The following is a 20383-nucleotide window of genomic DNA, read 5'->3' as shown; positions in this document are numbered from 1 at the left end:
TATGAATTCACTGTGCTGCTTATAGCAAATTGTGTTGTCTGTTATCAAAGCTGGTCTATGTATTGATAGTTGTAATAAAGAGCAAGCTATATTCCTCTTGTGAATTGGCTTCTCAGTAAAACCTTAAAGTAGATAGAAAGTAGGGCAGAAAAAAAGCAGTTTGCTCTCTTACTTTTGGATATGAGCATTTGAACTAAATGAAGAAAAAATTTAATTAAAGGTTTCAACAGATTGTGTACCTTTTTCATGTCCTGTCCTACTACCCCTTTGTGTCTATATCTGAGTGCTCTTGGCTGTCCTCGGATTTGCATTACTTATTCCTCCTGTAGTACAAAAAGGAAGTTGTCTCTTATCCATAGGTTTAAAGGCAAGTTCCATTGGCAGCCTCAAAGGAAAGAGCAAGAAGAACAAATTTGTAACTTGTACTGTTTCCCTGGGAAGGAAGTAGTTAACATCAGGAAGGCTCAAGGCTGGAGCTAGTTTGCATAAAGCTGAATATTGCTGCTCCCTGCTCAGCAGGGTGAGGAAGGTGTCTAATATGGAGCGTATCAGACACTGGCAACACTGCTGAACCCTGTGGCTCATAATGGCATTGAGTTGCACTTTGCCCATCGCTGTTGGTAATACTACTCTCTCTGAAAGCTGAACGTACCGGAGAAATTGGTATCAGGATTTCTGCCCCTTTGCACTTTGCTGGAATATGGATAAATGCAGTGTACTCTTTTGTTCCTGAGTCATACTGGAATACAAGTTATCAAAAAAAAGGGTATAATTTTTATTATGTTTCAAGTATGCTATTTTAAATATGATCATTTCAGTGCACACAAGTTTGCAACATTACCTCTTTCAAATGCTGTTTTTCAGTTTCAGCTCAAAAAAGCATAGGCAAAACTTTGTTAAGCCTGTAGCAAACTACATACATACAATCTTCTTTGCCTATTTACAGGGAATGAATTTGGGAAATTTCAGCCCACTTATATTTTTCAAGACACTAGTGAAAGTGCCTTTTCAGCTGAGCTGACAGCACTCCTCCTGTGTTGTTGTACTGCACTCTAGCTGTTTGTCTATCAAATTCATAGTATTTCAAACAATTTGCCTTAAATTATTCCGCTGTGTCTTTTGCTGAACCATCTAGGAGCACCTGTGTATAAAAGCATACAGCTTTTTCTGCTACTTGCATTGAGGTAGGCTAAAGATGGCAGGCATTAGTCTTTTACATTTAAGTATTCCTCCATTTAATTTTTCCCCTCTTCTGCCCACTCACTCCATTCCTGTAGCACTGGGAGTATCTCTTCCTGCATCAAGAGTGGATGTGATGGGTAGGCTGTGGGGCCTCTGCATCCCCGCTCTTTGGCACAGCTCAGTAGGACATGCATATTCCCAGTTAGGTGAGGAGGTAGTAGTTACGTGCCTCTGCAGGCTCCACAGCTGAGCAGGGGCTGTGCTTGCCTTTAAACATCATTCCTCCTGGCTGTATTTGGTAGTGCCTGCAGGATCTGAGTTGTGACAGTGCAGCAGAAGGAGCAATCCCAAAGAGCAGCTCTCCACCCTTATTCAGCTGCTTTAGTTGGCATAAATGTCGACTTGATGATGTGCATGGAATTGACACTGCCCAAATCCAATCTGATGGACACAGCGATGCTGGTATCACATTGCTTCCATCATTAGTGCTATTCTTCTAGAGGAAGGGGAGAACTATGCTGGGGTAAGACATCCTTCTCTGCATTACTGAAGGCATGACAGAGTCACCTGCAACTGTTGGGTCCTCTCACTATAAAGATGTGGGAAAGAAAAATGGCTCTGTTTATCTTGGAAGAGCATGGTCAGCCCTGGCAACAGCTGTGTGTTGTTTATTGATATGAAGTTTACTTTAGCAAAATGTGAAGAGTTACTGAAACAAAAAATAGAAGCATTTGAAGGCTCTGCACAGCAGGCCTTGCTCAGATAGCTCTGGGTCCCTCACAGCAGGCTTGCCCATGTCAGTGCCTCCAGAGAAATCCACTGGGGACTTCACAATCCTAATGTTACAAACAACCTTGTCAGTACTTACTGACAGCTCCATGCTTATATCCTAAATTACAGCTTGTTTTGTAAGCAAAGTGTGTGTTCCCTGGATGTCCCACCTTTGTGGGGTCACATATAAGTGATAGAGCTGCATTTCTGTCTTTATTCTGCATTCAGGTATCATAGAAAAATGTTATCTGCAGCTTCCACAGAAAACAGTGTTTTGCTTCCATCTGTTTGCTAACTGGCAGGAAATTTCTCAACTCACATCTTTTCGTCCTACAGCTGATTCCTCAGATTTCCTCGCTGGCCTGGTTTACAACGGTGGTGCCCCTAGTGCTGGTGCTGGCTGTATCGGGAGTCAAGGATGCCATCGATGATTTTGTAAGATCTATATTGTGGACCTGTACTTTGGAGTTTGCCTGTGATTCTTCAGCGTAATGACTAAAGCAAATCACTTAAAATAAACACAGCCAGTGGCAGGCAGTTGGAGAACTGGTCTGTGGCCAAGATGGGATCTGAAATTAGATCCCCAAATCTATGGTTCATTACCTAAAAAGGAGCCAGAATTTCCAAAATGCTGAGTAGCCCAGAAGCTCCATTGACTTACTCTGAAAATGCTCAGCAGTGGTCATCAATAGGTATGTCTGGTGACATGCCCAGAAGTGTATTTTTAGGTTTCCACATTGGAGAACTCATCGTCTGCAATCTAGCTGCAATGTAGACAGAAAAAACATTTGGGAGGAAGTAAGCATACAACCTGTGTGTGATTTTTCAAATGTGCACAGCTTTGGCCAAAGTCTGTTCCCATCAGAGCTAATGTTCAAAGTCCCATTGACTTCATGGGGTGATGTTAAAGCAGAGTTTAGCATCTGATTTTCTCTCATTATTAAATAATTTTGATGCTCTTGAAGACTTGGTACAACTTTCCAAGTAGGCAGGTGAGAGGTAGCGAAGTGCTCTCCCAGGGAGCAATGCCAGAACATCTGTGGCTACTTTTCATGTCAGAGCAGAGGAACGGATTTCTCTGGGCACTTAGCTTACAAAACTGATGGGCAGGACCAACACTGGTTGAGTCAGGACTGCGCTAAGTGACATATAAGGCTCTAGCCTCCTTCTTCCCTCCAAGAGCAAGCCCCATGTTGCCTGTTGCTCTTTGCAGTCCATTGCTAGTGTAAACATGGGCTTGACTATGACTCAGTTGTGACTCTAATCTGCCTGACCCATTCAGCCAGCTGGGTGAAAATGTAAAGTGTGAATGAACTACCTACAGCTCTTGTGTGTTTGGTTTCCTGGACATGCTTTTTAACGTACTGATCAACTTTTCAGAATCGACACAAAAGTGACAAACACGTCAACAACCGCCCAGTCCAGGTCCTGATCAATGGCATGTAAGTCCTTTTTCTTTTGTTGTAATTTTGACTGGGAAGAGCATTTTATTTTTAATAATTTTCTTTTTCTGTGTGATCCCAAGGATCACTAAACAATTTAAAATTGAATTGTCTTTCACACCATTAGTTCACAGTGCAGTTCTGGACTGTGTCTGATTAATGAACCCAAGACACAATACCACAATCAGTGCAGGCATTATGGCTATGATCTTGCACTGACAAAAAGTAAACGCTTTCTGTTCCTGGATATATATACACGTTTAAATAAGTGATACTTTGAGAGTATTGTATCATTTCACTCCTTACCCTAGAAGTGAGGAGCAAGGCTATCTTCCCATGTCCATTTATGTTCATAGCATTTATTTCTGCATTAAGCAAAACTAGACATTATCAGCAAGGTATTTAAAATTAAGAAGCAGGAACAGCTTCCTCATACATAATACTTTGAGTAAATGTAGCACTTCTGACTTAGATGTACTCAAAACATTTCAGCTGTGTGCTTTGGACATTATACTGCTAGCACTGTTCTTTCCTGCAGAAAAAACAGCAGAGGCTTTGGCTTTTGCAGTTTCATGGACTCCAGCTGTGCATAGGACACAGCTGTAGACAGCTGTGAAGTCTCTCGTGACTTTTTTTCCGTACTATAGATAGCAGTTTGTTGTGTAAGCTCCAACAGATGATCAAACAGTTAAAAACATAACTGGAAAGAAGAATAGGAACAGACTTTTTGTGCTTTCTGCTAAGTAAACCAGTTTCTTAGTTTACTGTGAATTAGTTACTGTGTCTAGGAAACATACATTGAAATAGAAATTTTCTAATATTTTGCCTTTGTTCAAAAACTGGACACCATAGGTCCTGCCCAACTCCAACCAACATTGAAAAAGCAAGGTTGAGCTGAACTCAAGCTCGAATACCCAGTCCTGTTTTGACATAGCTCTTGATATTTCTTGCCTCTAGATTTTGCAATACAGCTATCATGACTTGGTTACGTTAGTGCTTGCAGTTTAGCTGTCTGTCTGCATGCACATCTTGCTTAGTGCTGTGAAGGCTACTGCAGATGTGGGCTTAAGTAGGCACATGGACAGCCAAAGCACATCCATTGACCTTCCTGACAGCCAGGCCCACACAGAACCGTATCTGCTGCTCTGGCCCTTAATACCACTTAGAAAAACTAACACAACTGGCAATTTTCCCAGATGTTTGGGAAGTCTGTTACACAAAGTAGAGGTTTTTTTCTGAGACAACGTGGCCCTTTAGGAGAAGGAAGGGAGTAATCAGTCCAGGCAGAAGGACAGTGCATGTGGACTTGCTGCTGTTGTGGGGATTGGTCTCAGCCCTGCATGGGCCATCCCAACCACTGTTGCTGCTTGTTAAGTATTGTGGTGGTCCCTTAGGTGAGTATGGATCAGGCCACACCTTGGCACACCCTGCTCCATTTTACCTGATGGCACCTACAGTCTGGCTTCAGGAGCACAGCGGAGTATCCTACTTAGCCAAGTGGTATTTGCTTATGTGCCTGCTTACTAAGAGTTTTCTTGCAGGTTAAAGGATGAAAAATGGATGAATATCCAAGTGGGGGATATAATAAAACTAGAAAACAACAACTTTGTGACGGTGAGTACAGTTTCTCTCCATCCTGCTCACAGTTAGTCTCTGTAATTACTCTTATCATTCACATGCAAATTAGTCAGTAGTGATGATAACTGCCTCAGAGACCTGCAGTGTGCAGAAACCACAAGCAACATTGTGGTGTGCCATGCCCTCTGACTGTGTGTACTCATGCCAAGTCTGTTTGTCCATGTTCAGGCCGATCTACTGTTACTGTCAAGCAGCGAGCCGCACAGTCTGACATACATCGAGACAGCTGAACTGGACGGGTGAGTGAGCCTGGCCCTCAGGTGCAATCACTGCTGCCAGTGCAAGGCCAAATCTTCTCTGGTGACCCTGGGTGCTGCAAGCGTATCTGCAATAGCTTTTGTTTCAAGTTTGCTAATACGTAGAATAAACTTTGGGGAGGTATCTCAGTTAGTCTTTTCTCTTAGCCAGATTATCTGGATGAGATAATCACAATGAATAGCTCCAGTAATCTCCTTTGAACTGCTATACCATAATATTAATGCATGCGTACTGCAAAGGCTTTCAAATGTTGCTCACTCCAGGGCACAACTGGCCACAAGTCAGAGGGATGCAAAATTTGTATTAACTAGAATAAACTGGATCTGACCTCATCTTTATGACCCAATTTGCATTATCTTTTCTGCATTGCCTGGAGCTAGCATCAGCTAGAAGGACTAAACAAGACCAGAGTGATGAAGTGTTCATGTCTTTCCCAAGATCCTACAGACAGCACTCTGGGCTTTCCCTGTTTGATTTCTGCTGACAATGAGCTTGTAGTTCCCGTACACATAAGTGCCAGGGAACACTTTTAGGAGGCCCTGAACAAATGCAGTGTTTCTTTGACATGGGATTTCAAACTCCCCACCTAGGTAGTCCCAGGACTAGAGTACTCTTTAGGACCAGAATACCAGGGGAGAAGATCCAGAGCTCTTCTGTATGCTCAGATAGTTCAGACTTCAGTGTGGGATGAGTGGCAGGACAGACAGTGAGCTGTTCAGGTAGCTGAGATGCCTGGTCTTGCACTTCGTGGAAGAAATAAGTAAGACAGAGCCACTTCACCTTCTTTAGTACTGTGGTACCATGGCCAGAATTCCTCTGGCCTCCTGTGTTTGCAACTGAAAGAGACAACTATACCCTTCGGCCAGGTAAAAAATGTACATGATGGCATGATCTGTCAGATGTCTAAGGAAGAAGAGTGTCCTCAAGAACAGAGGTGACTTTCAGGGAGAGCTTTCAGTTCACGTATGACTTTCAGTTCATATTTTTGACTCATGCTATTTGTTACAGTGAAACAAACCTCAAGGTGAAGCAGGCACTGACAGTCACTGCAGAGCTTGGAGAAGATCTTCAGAAACTGACAGAGTTCAATGGTGAGTCTATGTGGAAAACTCACTTTCCAAAACATTTGCCCAAACACCAGAGTCCAGAGAGTGCCTGGGAGTCTGGCTTCCCAGCTGTTCCCTGCTTCCTGCTGGGAGTCCTCCGGATGCAGCAGCAGGAAATTGGTATGGGCGCATTGCAGTCCATACAGCAGGTATCAACAGCATTCATAGAGACAGAGATCCCCCTTCACTTGCAGGTCTCGGTGCCTTGCATGGCTATAACCTGAAACTGCATTGGTGGGAACTCTCCTTCTGGATGCACACTTTTCTTTAGCATCTGTCTGTACATGTTGAGACTACCCACCTTGAACTTTAATACAAGAGTCTGTGTAATTGCATAGCGGAAACTGCTTTCCCAGATCTGCATGCTTAGTTCTGATCTCAAAATATCTTTACACTGCACTTTTACATTGATGCAGCAATGCTGATGCATCAATTCCATTTAGCTTCTGAGCAGCAGCATTTTCCAGACACCGTGCAGACCTGAGGGCTAACTGTGCACACAGGACAGGTGACTACTTCCCAGCCTGAAGCCTTGCCGTGCCAGCATTTATCTCCTCTCGATGCCACAATAAAGACTGCATTTTAAAACATTTAAAGAAAAGCAGTGCAGATATGGTTAACAACCAATGTGTCTTTTCTTAGCACTGTTTTTTGTGTCAAATATAGAATGGCATGGCATGGCATGGCATGGCATGGCATAAAATAGAACAGGACAGGACAGGACTATTTCAGTTGAAAGGGACCTACAATGCTCACCTAGTCCAACTGCCTGACCACTTCAGGGCTGACCAAAAGTTAAAGCATGGTGTTAAGAGCATTTTCCAAATGCCTCTTGAACATGGAGAGGCTTGGAGCATCAACCACCTCTCTAGGGAGCCTGTGCCAGTGTTTGACCACCTGCTCGGTAAAGAAATGCTTCCTAATGTCCAGTCTGAACTCCCTTGGTGCAGCTTTGAACCATTCTCACACATCCTATCACTGGATACCAGGCAGTATGTAGCAGCACATACACAGAAAGGAGCCAGACCTGTCAAAAACAGGATAGTCCATGCTCACACATCATCTGTCTGCAGAGAGAGGACGGAGGAACAGACCAAGTGGTGTTAGTCATGCTCCGCGGTGCCCTGCTGGCCTAGGTACAAGGGCAGGATTATGGGAAGAGTCAGTATGGAAAGGGGTGGAATGAGTGCTGCTGTCCTTGGAATTTCTCAAGGACTGCAGGCTCTCAGCAAATAGTTTTAGATAAAGAAGAAAAATAATTTTTAAAAAATTCTCCTCAAAATAACTAGATGATTCCAGGAGAAATGGTGTGGACGTGGCAAAGAGCATAGTCGAGACTGTCTCTGGTAGAGTCATCCAAAGGCATGGGCTTTTCTTTCGCTTTCTACATTGAGGTTTTATGCAGTAATGTGTGTGGTCTCAGCTGAGTGTCTGCTCAGTACATCAAGATTTCTCTGAAGTGATGGCTGAGGTTCTGAGTGTTTTAGGTCTAGAGAAATTTGTTTTTACAGGTGCAGTTAGATTCTTTATATTAATAGTCAGAGTGGCATGCCTTAATTATTTTCCTGAAGAGGCTGCAACATATATCAATTTGGAAGCAAAATCTTTACTTAAATAATTTTTCAAGCATTTTCTGTGTAATGCTTATATAAGGATACTGCATCCTTGAAACTCCATAATTAAAAAAATGTTTTGAAATATTTTGGAAAATGAAAACATTTTTTATCAAGCATTTATTTGTTCTTTAAATCTCTATTTTACTTATGTTGTAAATAAAAGTGGCCTCTTTGCAATACTTAAAATGAATAAGATGTTTCCCAGGATTATTTATATTTGGCAGAGTACTGGGAAGAGTTCCTGGAATCAGATGCAACCTTGCATTTCCCCAGCAAACCTCTGTACAAGTATTTAAATATTTATGTAACCTTTTATCTAATTACTTCTTAAGACAGGAAGAGAGGAAAGGGTTGAACAGCTAATACAGGCACTCAGTGGAATGCTTAATGTGAGTTATGATGTTTGTTGACATCCCGATGGTTCAGATAAGGAGGATGCTTGCAAAACACTGAACTTCTTTATTTGGTTTGGGGAACTGGGAGATGAGAAAGGAAACAATACTTTTGGTTTATCTAATACTTATCACATGTAGACTTGGCAGTATTTAACTCTTTCAGGTGAAATGCTTTCAGGTATCATCTTGCTGTTAATGGGAGGAGGAGACGGGAGGCATGGAGCCTTGCTGAGGTATCTTCAGCTGCACAGTTACTGGGGTCAGTGCAGGTATATTGGGTGAATCTCTAGAGCTTCTCACTTTTTTGGATGACTCTCTTCTGATCTCAAAATCAGCATATCAGTAGCGCAGACCCACCTGCTTACTGGAAAGCAGATGTGGATGTTGACACACAAGGTAGTCACACGAGCATTGTCCCACAGCTGGCACGAGGAGAGGCACAGTCTTCTGGTGGGGGATCATGCCCTAGGTTTCGTTCACCAAAGTCTCGTTGTGCTGTGTTCCAGGTTGCGCTGCAAAGCCTCTGTTTTCTTTGTGCTTTTCAAGAAGTTGCAAGGGCTGCAGTGAGGCAGGTCTGGTTACTTTTAGAAGTGATGGAGTACGGGTCTGATTGTTCTTGGGTTAACTAGATGATAAAATAGAAGATCAGCATAGTTACTACTATAAGCTCTAATGTCACATATGTCACAGAATTTCCTAATCGATCCATCTTTTAAGTCTGATGATTTGCCTGCCCTAGAGTAGAGCTACTTTTCTATGAAAAGAACATTAATTCTTGATTTTAAAATTTGTGGTGGTGGAGACTACCGCAATACTTGAAGTTGTACTTTTCTTCTGGACTTCTCTGGCTTTTGTTCCCAGTCTCTTGAGCCTGGTGTGTTTTGTCTGAGAACAGCTGAAAGCTGTATTCTCTGAAAATGCTAGTCCTTATGTAGATATTTGCAGCCTGCAATCAAAACAACTTGAATGTTTCTGCTGTTTAACTGAACAGACTGAACTCTTGGATTCCCTTTCAATAAGACGCATTTGTATTTTCCAGTTCTTTTCAGTACATCCACAGGGTTCTGCTTTGAATCTTTAAATGTCAGGTGCAAACATTGATTTAAGTAATCATTTTTATACTGAAGTATCTGTGTTTACAGTTTTGTGTGAACACATTTTATTACAAGAAATAAATATTAAGCGTAGAAATAGAAACAGGCTCTCCAATCACTTACAGTGTCAGCTGCATGGCCAAAGAAGGTAGCACTATCTTTTCTCATGTGTCACTGGGACTTAAGTTATGAAACAGATGAAATTAAAAAACAGTGAACAAAGACACCTCACTTAATTACTCTTTGTAGCCTTCAGGCTATGATTTTTCTCGCTTGGGCTCCTGCATTTTTAAAGAAAATGGAATAGGAATTATACGAGGTCAGTACTTTTAGCTAAAGTTATCCAGTGACATCCTACCTGACTTGCTGTGAAAGGATTAAAAGTATGTTGCTGGTTCAACATTTCTTCTCACCCACATAAAAGCTGTGGAAACTTTGTTTTGTACTCTACCAGTAAAAAATTGCCGTGTTCAAAGAACAGGGTAAATCCAAGTTCATTGTGTTCATTGGATTATGACATGATATGGGGAAGGAGCAATATCCCAAAACATCAGTAAATGTAGGATAATGGGAACAACAGGATCAGGAGTGGACTGCAGTTACAGTGTGAAATACTCCCTGTCTGGGGAACAGCTGAGAATGCAGTATGGACTGACATCTTTCTGGGCCAAAATTTCCATTTTTGTTTTTACTTTCCTTTTACAGGTGAAGTCAAATGTGAGGCACCAAATAACAAACTGGATAAGTTCACAGGAACTCTTACTCTTCGGGGAGAGAAGTATGCCCTGGACAATGAGAAGATGTTGCTGAGGGGCTGTACTATTAGGAACACAGAGTGGTGCTTTGGTCTCGTTATTTATGCTGGTAGGTAGAAAAATTGACATGTGAATTGCAGAGCACAGCAGCACTGGCATGGAAGTACATCACACCCAGTATGCACAAAGGAACCATATATTTTCCTCTTTGCAAAGTATGTTTCTACCAGGTACGACAACAAAAGGAAAACGGTACATGAGATCCCTTGGTTTAACTCTCAACTAGAAATTATGCCTATTACAGGGGATTTTAATCTGACAATTTTTATAGTGGTCTGTAAGAGAAAACTGGATTTCAAGTGCTACATTACAACATCCAATTCCATCTTGATTAAGTGCTTTAGTAAGCAGAAGTAATCTTTTATTTCAGAAATGCATGCAGCAAAGTACATGAGAGAAGTCTTGATCAATCAATAAGATAGAATATAAGAAAGATTAAATCTGTTTAAGAATTAAAGCTGAATTAAATCTGCCTTTACTGACCCACACTGGGCCAATAAGAGTCTTTCTCTCTCCAGGCTTGTTCAAAATTGTTCACTCTAAGGGTATTCGATTAAAAATTCCACATAATTTCTATGTGATTTTAATCCTTATTGGAATATCAGGATCATCAGTACTATTATTGTAGACCATTAGATCTATACTTTTTATGAGCATAGACCTTCTATTGTTTCTATAGTGCTGTAGACATGTGAGATGATATATAATATGTCACCAATAACACAGCAGTATCAGGTATTCTGTGAAAAGTAATTAAACCTGAAAGGGAGGATTGGCTGTTGAAACAAGAGAACAGGGTCAAAATCCAGATTTAATAGCTTTATATGACTCTCTCCATATAATCTAAGGCAAGTGACTTAACCTTTTTCTGCTTAAGTTTCCCACCGGCACTGTAAACTGTATGTACCTGCCTTCAAGAAAGCTGTGATGGGTATTTATGCTGTAAAGCACAGTGGGGCCTCAGAGGGATTCAGCTTTAGAACTGCTAAGGTTTATTACTAAAATTCCCGAGTCTCTTTCATCTCCAGGGCCAGACACCAAACTAATGCAGAACAGTGGAAAAACAACTTTTAAACGGACGAGCATTGATCGGCTCATGAATGTCCTTGTGTTGGTGGTAAGTCTGATTAATGTGTCTTCATTTCTTCAGATGTATTCATCATTTCCAGATGCTCTACCTCTTTGTCCACACAAATGAGGGAATATCAGAAATGACTAATGATAAAAAGAAAAATTATGCAATAATTTATTAGCAGCCTGAGTTCTGGAGCTCCTCTACCAGCCCATCTTGCAAAGCAAGGCCATTACATTGACAGCATTGAGGACCTTTCTTCTGAGCTTTTCATTTGCTCTGCTCTCCCTTGCTCTGCATTTTTTTTTTTTTTTGTGAGAATCACTTTGAAGCCTTCAAATGCCTTTTTTTCCCTAGTAATTTTGTCATTTGCTATTTAAATAAACATTAGCAGTTCCTCTTCCTCCTGATTTCTTGGCATCTCTGGTGATGTCTGCATAGGACTTCGTAATTGAGTTTGTTAATTTACATGATACCAGCTTCTGACTTAACACATTAGGGTAAAATATTAGACATGGTCTCATTAATACTCGGAAAATGGTGTTTTTAGCAGCTGGGAAATTTGAGAACACTAATCTTATATAGCAGGCACTCTCCTCAAATTGGAAAACAGATCTGATTTGAGCGTTAAGCTTGTCAGTGGTTTTAACAAATGGCAAATACTTCCAGGCAGAGGTAGTGATTCTTTTACAGACTCTCCCAAGACTTTACTGCCTGAGTTCAAAGCCACTCAAGAGAGGAAGACATACACTCTGATACTGCTTTATTCAATGTTCCTTGAAGAAAAGCTCTTTAGTTTCAGGCTTTTATTTTCCTTTGGGTGCAAGTTGGTCATGCATGATGCATCACCTTCAGTTTATGACACCAGAAAGGTCTGGTGGCCACTGTTCCCTCTTCTTCTCGCCTGCCCTTGCTCTCCAGTCCAACCTGACAGCCAGGCTTGGTCCAGGATCCATCCCCAGGTGCTAGAGCAAGCCCTGGAGAAGGTGTCCAACAGCAGTCTGTCCATCACAGCAAGGCTATCCTGAGTTCTCCCTGCCCTCCGTGACTTCATGCCTCCTCAGCACTTGGGCTTCTAGGCACCACTCTCCAACCTTGCCACTTCATCACAGATCCTGTCCTCCTGCTTTTTTCTCAGAATCCTAAAAGCTCTTTAAGTGGGCCCAGGGATTGGAGATGTTAGTGGACAGAGCCAGTTGTGCCTCTGCGAGACTGAAATTGTACCAAAGCAGCAGGGGTTAGCCCAGCTCCCAGAGTTCTGAAGCAGTGTTCTGAACATCTGCATGTGCATATTTGCTGTAAAGCAATGCCAAAGCACAGACAGCCACTCCAGGGTCATCTTCAATCCCTCTTGAGTCCTTTCTCTGTGTATAGTAAGGACATGTCTTTGACTTTAGTAACCTTACACCAACCTTCACCAAATGAAAATCTCGATTACCATCATTAGCTCGTTTTCTTCCCTTACACTTAATGTGACAGCAAAACCAAACAAGATTTGGGCCTCTTACATTCAAAATTTCGCAAGCATTTGAAAAACTTCACATTTTCCTGTGTTCTGCTGTGCTCTAGCTGGAGAGCAGGATGGGCTGTGGGGTAGGGCTCTGGGGGATCCACAGGGCACAGAAACGGAGCAGAGGAAAACTGAACAGGGAACTCAGAATTTAGCGTTCAATTAAGATTTGCCAAATCTCCTTTCACAAATCAAGGGTCCCACCCAGAGCTTTCAGACTGTTTGGCCTCTCTTCAGGAACACAAACGAGATGAATTTGCCTCCTGGCTCCATTTTTAAAAAAATGAGAAAGTTGCAACCGATTGCATCAGCCTCTGCCTGAGTTTTTGGGCGCTGATGGAGCCAAGGGTGTGTTTTTCTCCTTTACACATTTTTAAGGCATCTAACATTTTGATGTCTAGGTAAAGCTCTGTCCTACCCTATGCACCAGGCTCTTTGCACACCGAAGGGGATGTGGCATCAGGTCCTTCCAGCTCACTGGGTGGTCGAAGGTTACAAAGCGCGGTCATAAAAAGAGGCAGTATATTGCGCTCTTGAGTTCAGAAATACAAAGCCGCCACAGCTTGCTATAAATAGGTCACTTCTTTTATTGTAATGAAACTTGTTCCACGTTAACACTGGCAAAGCTATTTTGTGCTTAATTGTCCATAAAACTTCCAGGCACAAAGCAGTGTTTAAGCAGGGCTCACCAACGGAGTCCTGGTTAAATGTGGCCCTGGTCTGTCCCAACAATGGTTAATCAGGAATGAACCTTTCCAGATGGCAACTATAGCTGTTTTTTCACGTTTGGAAATGTTTCTCAGAGATCTGAGAGAGAAGGGAATGTTCCTCCACCAAGGACGCACCCGCCAGCTCCAAGAATGCTTTTTCTTCCAAAACTTTTTAGCAGGCTTGGGGGAGCACGTTTCAGAGAAATAGGGCTGTCACTGTCATCTCTTGAACAACTTAATGCTTCAAATCCCGGAGCAGAACTCAAAAGTGCCAATAAAGAAACTGAGACAGTTTTTTAATTCACAGTCCAACAGGAAATATTTGTCAGAAGTCACCTCCTCTTTATACGAATCCTACTCAGTCCTGCAGAGGACATTTCATAGGCGCCGCATGGGCAGGACCCAGGGAGGGAAGATGTTCGTACTGTGAAGCCCCACCAGCACGCACAAGCCTACGATCAGCGTTTTTAATGTCCTTCTCTTGCAGAGCTGTGGTTATGATTACAACACCCTGCACATAGTTGTTACTCTGCACAGAAATTAATCTCCGGGGCCGCTGTTAACGGCTCAGTCTTTTGTATTTGTCTCAAAGCAAACAGCATGCTAGTGACCTCTGTGTAAACAGGAATATTGCACACAAGTTGAGCTGTTAGGGACGAGACCGTTGACATCCAAAATGCACATAAAGCGAAATGTACATAAGGCAAGTGCAGTTGTAGACAAGAGCTGCTGTGATACAGGAAAGTTCAGCTGCTGTCTTGCCCCATGTGTATTTCTGTTGCTAAATCATACGTTGAACTTCCTACATGGATTGTGGTATTCTACAAACTGACAATTTTTAACCTGTGGGGCAGTGAGGAATTATTCAGGCTACAGCGATAAGATAGAAAAGCCAGCTGGCTCTTCTAATCAATTTCTTTTATAACAGACAAGGTCTGCAGACAGAAGTAGTATCTTTTACTTGACCAATAGAAATATCTATAAAAATGGACAGGCCTGTCACTCTCTATGTCTATTGGTTTAATAAAGGTCATGGGTCATGCCTCTCATATATCAAGTCATAAGGTTTACAACAGCACAAATTGAAGTCTGTTTTTACTGCTGGTCACAGAGGTTTAAAAACACTGCACCACATTCCTTACCAGCAAGCAGTATCATCTCCTTTTCACAAGTGCAGTAATTTATTGGTCCTCCCACAATTAAATAGAAAAGCTGCTACTGATGTGGGTGATAAATGTGTCCCCTGAAACTCAGTCCGGCACCTTTACTTACTGCAGTCCCCTTTTAGCAGCTTCTTTGTACTAAAATTCAAGGTGGTTGTATGTGAACTTTTCACCAAGTGATTCAAATTACTCCATAAAAGTACCCTTTCTCCTCTCATAGATTACCTCAGCAATACAACTATCAGCTTTACCAGCAATGTTTCTATGTTTGTACCTCAATTACTGTTTTTTAAAAAGGTTGATTACTGTTGTAATGTGATTGTTACTGCGTGGCCTTATGCATAATTTCCTCCCTAATGACCGTACTTGCAAGAGATGATTTTTAATTGCTCTGTTGTGCAGCCTAATGATTCCGTATCTTCACATTTTTATGAGGATGTTGGTTGTTTTAAGTCAAATGTTTGGAGAAGACCTTATCAACAGAACAGGTTTTGTAATCATTTGTCCAAGAATGATGTCAAGCTAACTTCAGTTTGTCTTTCCCTTGATCACCATTTCTACCTTTCAAACGTTGGAATTGTATTAGGAGATTTTTCAGTGTGGTGGAGCTTCTCAGTTTTCAAAACACTGTTAAAAATTAACCTCACTGGTTAAGAGATTTCTCAGCTAGTCCCTCTAAGCTTTCATCTTTAAATTACCTGGACCCACTGGATTGAAAATGCTTATTATTAGCTACAGAGCGTTCCTTGTTACAGAAGATAATCTGTCTTTTCTATCTATCTGCTGCGTCACATGGGATAGATACTTCCTTCTGCTTCCTTCTTCCTTCCTTCATGGAAAACTGTTGTCATGAACATGTCTGCCTTTTCTACCACTCTGTTCATAAGTTTACTGGGGTTTTTTTATATTTTATATGACTCTAACATATTCATAGTTCTGTAATTCCCTGCAGTTTATATTAATGTCTGTTAACTTCCCTTCTTGCCCTTCTTTTTGTATACTTTTCCACATAATTGTATTACTATGTTCTTATTTTTTTTTAATCAAAAATTCTTTATGACATATGTAATGTTTTAGTGTCAATTAAATGGTGTTCCTGAGCAAGTCCCAGTTTTCACTAAGGTGTCCCACTTTGAAATTCTTTTCCCAGTTGCTGTTCCCCTGGTCACTTTAGGCTTCAGGAAATAGGCTTCTGTACAGTCCAAGGATACACATCACTAGTTAGTGTTGCTTTCTGTTTGCTCAAAGGAAATGTAATCAGATTGTGATGGCAGGTACCAGGGCAACCATTAATTTTGAGTCAGTGATTAACTCTCCCTTAACCATCAGAATGACATCCAGTGCTGAATTCCAAACTGCACAGTGCTGGATTTTCTGTATTGCAAATTGTCTTTAGCAGTTTTTCAGAAATGGTGAGGAAAACTATGATACATCCAGCAAATGGCCAGGTAAAGTCCCCCAGGTGGTTTCTGTTCCCAAGCATGCAGCCAGATGTTTGAGGACCCACAGTTCAACTCACCTCTAATGAGATTTGATGGTCTGCAACCAGCTGCCCATGAACACCTTGGATTAGGTGTCCACTTGGGACTTAAATCCCCAGCTGTTTGAAGTCTTGTGATTCCAGATTGCCAGACTCTGCACTGTGTAATTTTGTCCTTAAGGTAAAAGTGTCGTAACTTTGCTGGTTTTCCTCCTTCACCCCTAGGAACATTTTCCTGTGATTCAGGCTGTCCAATCCAATCTCATTAGGGTCTTCTGATTAACCTGTACATAATAAACTCCTTGTTTCTAAAATGCAATATTTGTGGGATTTTTTGCAGATCTTTGCATTTTTAGCACTGATGTGTCTTATCCTGGCCATTGGCAATGGCATCTGGGAGTACGATAAAGGCTACTACTTCCAGGTCTATCTGCCCTGGGCAGAAGGTGTCAACTCTGCCTCCTACTCCGGCTTCCTCATGTTCTGGTCGTATGTGATCATTCTAAACACGGTGGTGCCAATTTCGCTCTACGTCAGGTACGTGCCAGAACCTCCTTTCATGTTTCATCTTAGAAGAAGTTTAGCTTTTGCCTTAGCTGGGAACAGCATTTTCCCTAAACACAAAAGCAATCCTATTGTAGATGGCCACACACAACCACAGCGATGCTTTTGTTCTTTCTGCTGCCTTCAGAGGTCTTTGTCAGGGTTGGAGAGGGAACAGCAGTGAGCCCTGGAAGAGGGAAGGATGATTTTTCAATTAAAGAGGAGGTGTAGGTGTAGGATGCTATAGGAGTAAGACTGGAAGCCTGTTACTGTAGCATCTTGTTCTCTCCTACTTGCACTGCCCATCAAACAAAGTGAAAGGCACATTCTTTGAGGTAGTTGTAGGACTCATGTGAGGAGTGGATTGCCAAATAAGTAGGCGTAATCAGGTAAAGGAGCCATAGTATAGTACTTCATGCTATATGAGCAGAGTGAATGTTGCCACTTCCCAGAGAATGTAGTGCTATATTGGTTATTGCAGATAGGCAAGGAGGTAGAAGGAGTGTGTCTGTGATGCTCTCAAAACCTTGAGGTTGGGGTGTGGACTGAGTAGGCCTGTATAGTTTATCATTGCCCCTAACTCTTCAGGCAGCTTTGCTACTGAGACTCTCTTTTGTGTTGGTAAATATGAGGAATTAATCTTGTTCCTGTCCAATATGTCACACCAGCAGCAAAGTGGAAATTCATGTCATCTGCAAGCTGATATGGCTCCTTGGTTGTTTTGAGTTACACAATGACTCGTTTGTTGTGGAGCTGTGCCCACAACTCAGCCCAGCCCAGAGCCCTGCTGGAAACCTTCCCCATCTGAGCACCACTCGCCAAACTGTGCCAAGTGAAAACCACAGCTCCTGCCTCACTTTTCTGCCTGAAAACTTCTGTAGCTTTTCAAATACATTTATAAGATGTTGTTTTATAAATAGAGGAAAGGAATTTGTTATGAACCTAACATCATTTCAGTGGGACTTGCTTCAGCATTGCTTACTACAGGTCACATGCGGACAACCTGATGAGTACACCCTGTATTCACTCAACCTTCAAAGTTGTCTTCTAATTGCAATCGCTAATGATGGTGCCGAAGATAAAGATCTTGTCCCTTAAGCTAATGAATATTCCATCACCTTCTCTTTCTCCAGTGTAGAGATTATACGCTTGGGTAACAGTTTCTACATTGACTGGGACCGTAAAATGTATTATCCGCTGAATAATACACCGGCTCAGGCCCGTACTACTACACTCAATGAAGAGCTGGGGCAGATCAAGTACATCTTCTCAGACAAAACAGGAACTCTCACTCAGAACATCATGTGTTTCAACAAGTGCTCCATCAATGGCAAAGCCTATGGTATGCTATCTATTTGTCTTATTCTCTGGGTTTTATTCTATTATATGCCTCTTGGTCCAAACTAAACGTGACATCCAGAAGAGAGTGTCTTGTAAGAAACTGCAGTGAGCAAGTGCAGGGCTGCCCATCAGGGCTGCCTGGACAGCCCTGATTACATAACTTGCATATCTTGTTATCATTTTCCTGTCCCTTTTTTCCCTTTTTTGCCACCCTTTTACCTCCCTTTTTCTGCCCCAGTATTGTCCCAACAAAAGAACCTGCACCATATTACTTTTTCCTCACTGTTCCCAGTTTTACTACATCTGTACTGAAATTGAGGGGGAGTGGGGGGTGGGGGGTGTTGATATCACTGCCTAGATAATCTCAGCCTTTTATGGTATTATTGACATGGTTTCCCAGGTGTTGCTAACACTGCAAAACATAACACATAACTCACGTAAATAACTCCCTCTTAACTGCTTGTGAAATCAGCCATCCCTCATGGTGTTATCTGCAGATTTTGTCAGCTTCTCACACCATTAGCTCTCACATTCAGCAATTTCTCATGTCATAAGCAGCAGTTTTCCACATCCTGTTCAGGTAGCTGAGCCTTCGGTCGGCACCTAGTCAATGGCCTGGTCATTTGTCTTTAGCCCTGGTATGCTTCACCTACCAGAATAGAGAAAAGCTTTAGGGAGTTGGAAAAAATAGGAAACAACAGTTGTTAGCTCTGTTCGATCCTAACAGTCATTGACTTAAAAGCGTCCTTCATCGTATGGCCCCGGGCAGTTTTCTTCATACTGCTCAAGAGGTGCTAACAATTCATAAACTGACTAATTGATTAACATCATTAGATTCCGCCAGAGAAATTAGTCACCCCTTATCGTAGACTGATGCTTGTTTTGCCTGTGTCACACCTGCTGATGGTCTAGTGCGCCAGAAAGCCTGTATTTTTTTCTCAGTGCTATCAGCTGGCCTAATAAAAGAAGTTACTCCTTCCTATAAATCTTGTTTTGTGTATATTTGGAGACCACCATATCTCAAACAGCACTACATGCTAGCCAACATTAGTGCTGCTAATCAGTTTGAAAAAATATTCAGTCTGTTCGTTCATTCAGTTCAATTGACTTTTCCAAAGTGGATGTCTCCACTAACATAGACTTAGGGTGTGGATTCAAGAAATGAATGGGAAATATGCGGAAAGAAGGTGGACAGTCTATTGCCTATAGTTTTCTAAATGTTTAGCTTCTTCCTAGGAATATACTTCTTTGGATTTGCTGCTCAGGGGCATTTGGGAAAGCCATGCTAGAAAGGATGAATTAGTTCTGCTACCAGGGAAGGTTCTCTGGAGGCCTATACTTCCCACTGGGAAAGAGGTGTCTAAAAGCCTCCAGGTTACAGTTCCCAGGGGATCAACTGATGTGCAGTTCTCAGGAGACATTGCTTCTGAGTTTCTTCTACACCCTTAGGGCTTTTGTGAGGGAGTGCCAGTACCTACATTGACTTTGGTCGTAGTTGAGGTTGCTGGTGCAGGTATGGATCTATCATTCATGTAATTCACTGTATTTCAATCTTATTTCAATGAAGTGTTGAATCTGGCTGGGCAGGGCACAGTCCAGACCTTCCAAGTGAAATTTTTGTTCAGGCAGAAGCAGTTTCAATAGTGTTTCCTGGAGATGAGATGTCTTCCATTTCTGTGACCAGATCATCAGTTCAGGGAAAATGAATGGAGCAGCCTTGCTACCTAGACATAGGAAGAACTGGCTTTGACAAACGCTTCTCTGTAGTTGTCCAGGGACTGTTGCAAACCCAATATGACCCAGGAGTTGGATTTTGTCTCACATTACAAAGGGAAGATACAAGAGAAGTCATCCCCTGAAAGCACCTTTGTTTCCTAGCCAGCACTACATCCTTTCTGGGTTCAGCTTGAGCCAAATCTTCTTTGCCCAAACATCAGTCATTTTTATGGTAACTGCTTTGCGTTTCAAGCATCTGTCAGTCTCTGGATTTTATCATGGATTAACCTAGGAACTGGTATGAATCATCGGTCTCCAGTACCTATGTCAAGATACTTGTGCTTACTGAAACTTTTTTAGCTAATACCTTCAAAACACTTAAACAAATTTTTGTGGTAGAGAAGCTTAGAGACCGAGTTTATCTGGAGTTTGTGGCCATAACCTCAGTCTTTCTTGCTTGCAGGTGATGTGTATGATATGTCTGGGCAAAGAATAGAAATAAATGAGGTAAGTGCTCAAGCACTAGCAAGA

General features: G+C 41.9%; 1 protein-coding gene across 5 annotated transcripts in view; it reads left to right on the top strand.

The window, feature by feature from the left end:
• LOC104637459 (phospholipid-transporting ATPase FetA) overlaps window positions 1–20383 on the top strand; it is an 86083-nt gene that overhangs the window by 41775 nt on the left and 23925 nt on the right. For all 5 annotated transcript variants that reach the window (XM_075740766.1, XM_075740764.1, XM_075740762.1 and 2 more), the window contains 10 exons: window positions 2290–2388; window positions 3334–3395; window positions 4937–5009; window positions 5202–5272; window positions 6300–6382; window positions 10208–10366; window positions 11346–11434; window positions 16593–16789; window positions 17929–18137; window positions 20316–20359. In XM_075740766.1, the coding sequence (XP_075596881.1) occupies window positions 2290–2388; window positions 3334–3395; window positions 4937–5009; window positions 5202–5272; window positions 6300–6382; window positions 10208–10366; window positions 11346–11434; window positions 16593–16789; window positions 17929–18137; window positions 20316–20359 (1086 nt within the window). The remainder of the gene's footprint in view (window positions 1–2289; window positions 2389–3333; window positions 3396–4936; window positions 5010–5201; window positions 5273–6299; window positions 6383–10207; window positions 10367–11345; window positions 11435–16592; window positions 16790–17928; window positions 18138–20315; window positions 20360–20383) is intronic.

The sequence above is a fragment of the Balearica regulorum genome, chromosome Z, assembly GCF_011004875.1.
Source record: "Balearica regulorum gibbericeps isolate bBalReg1 chromosome Z, bBalReg1.pri, whole genome shotgun sequence".
NCBI lineage: Eukaryota > Metazoa > Chordata > Aves > Gruiformes > Gruidae > Balearica > Balearica regulorum.
The sequence above is the reverse complement of the archived record's forward strand: the minus strand, read 5'-3'. Positions and strand labels throughout refer to the sequence as shown.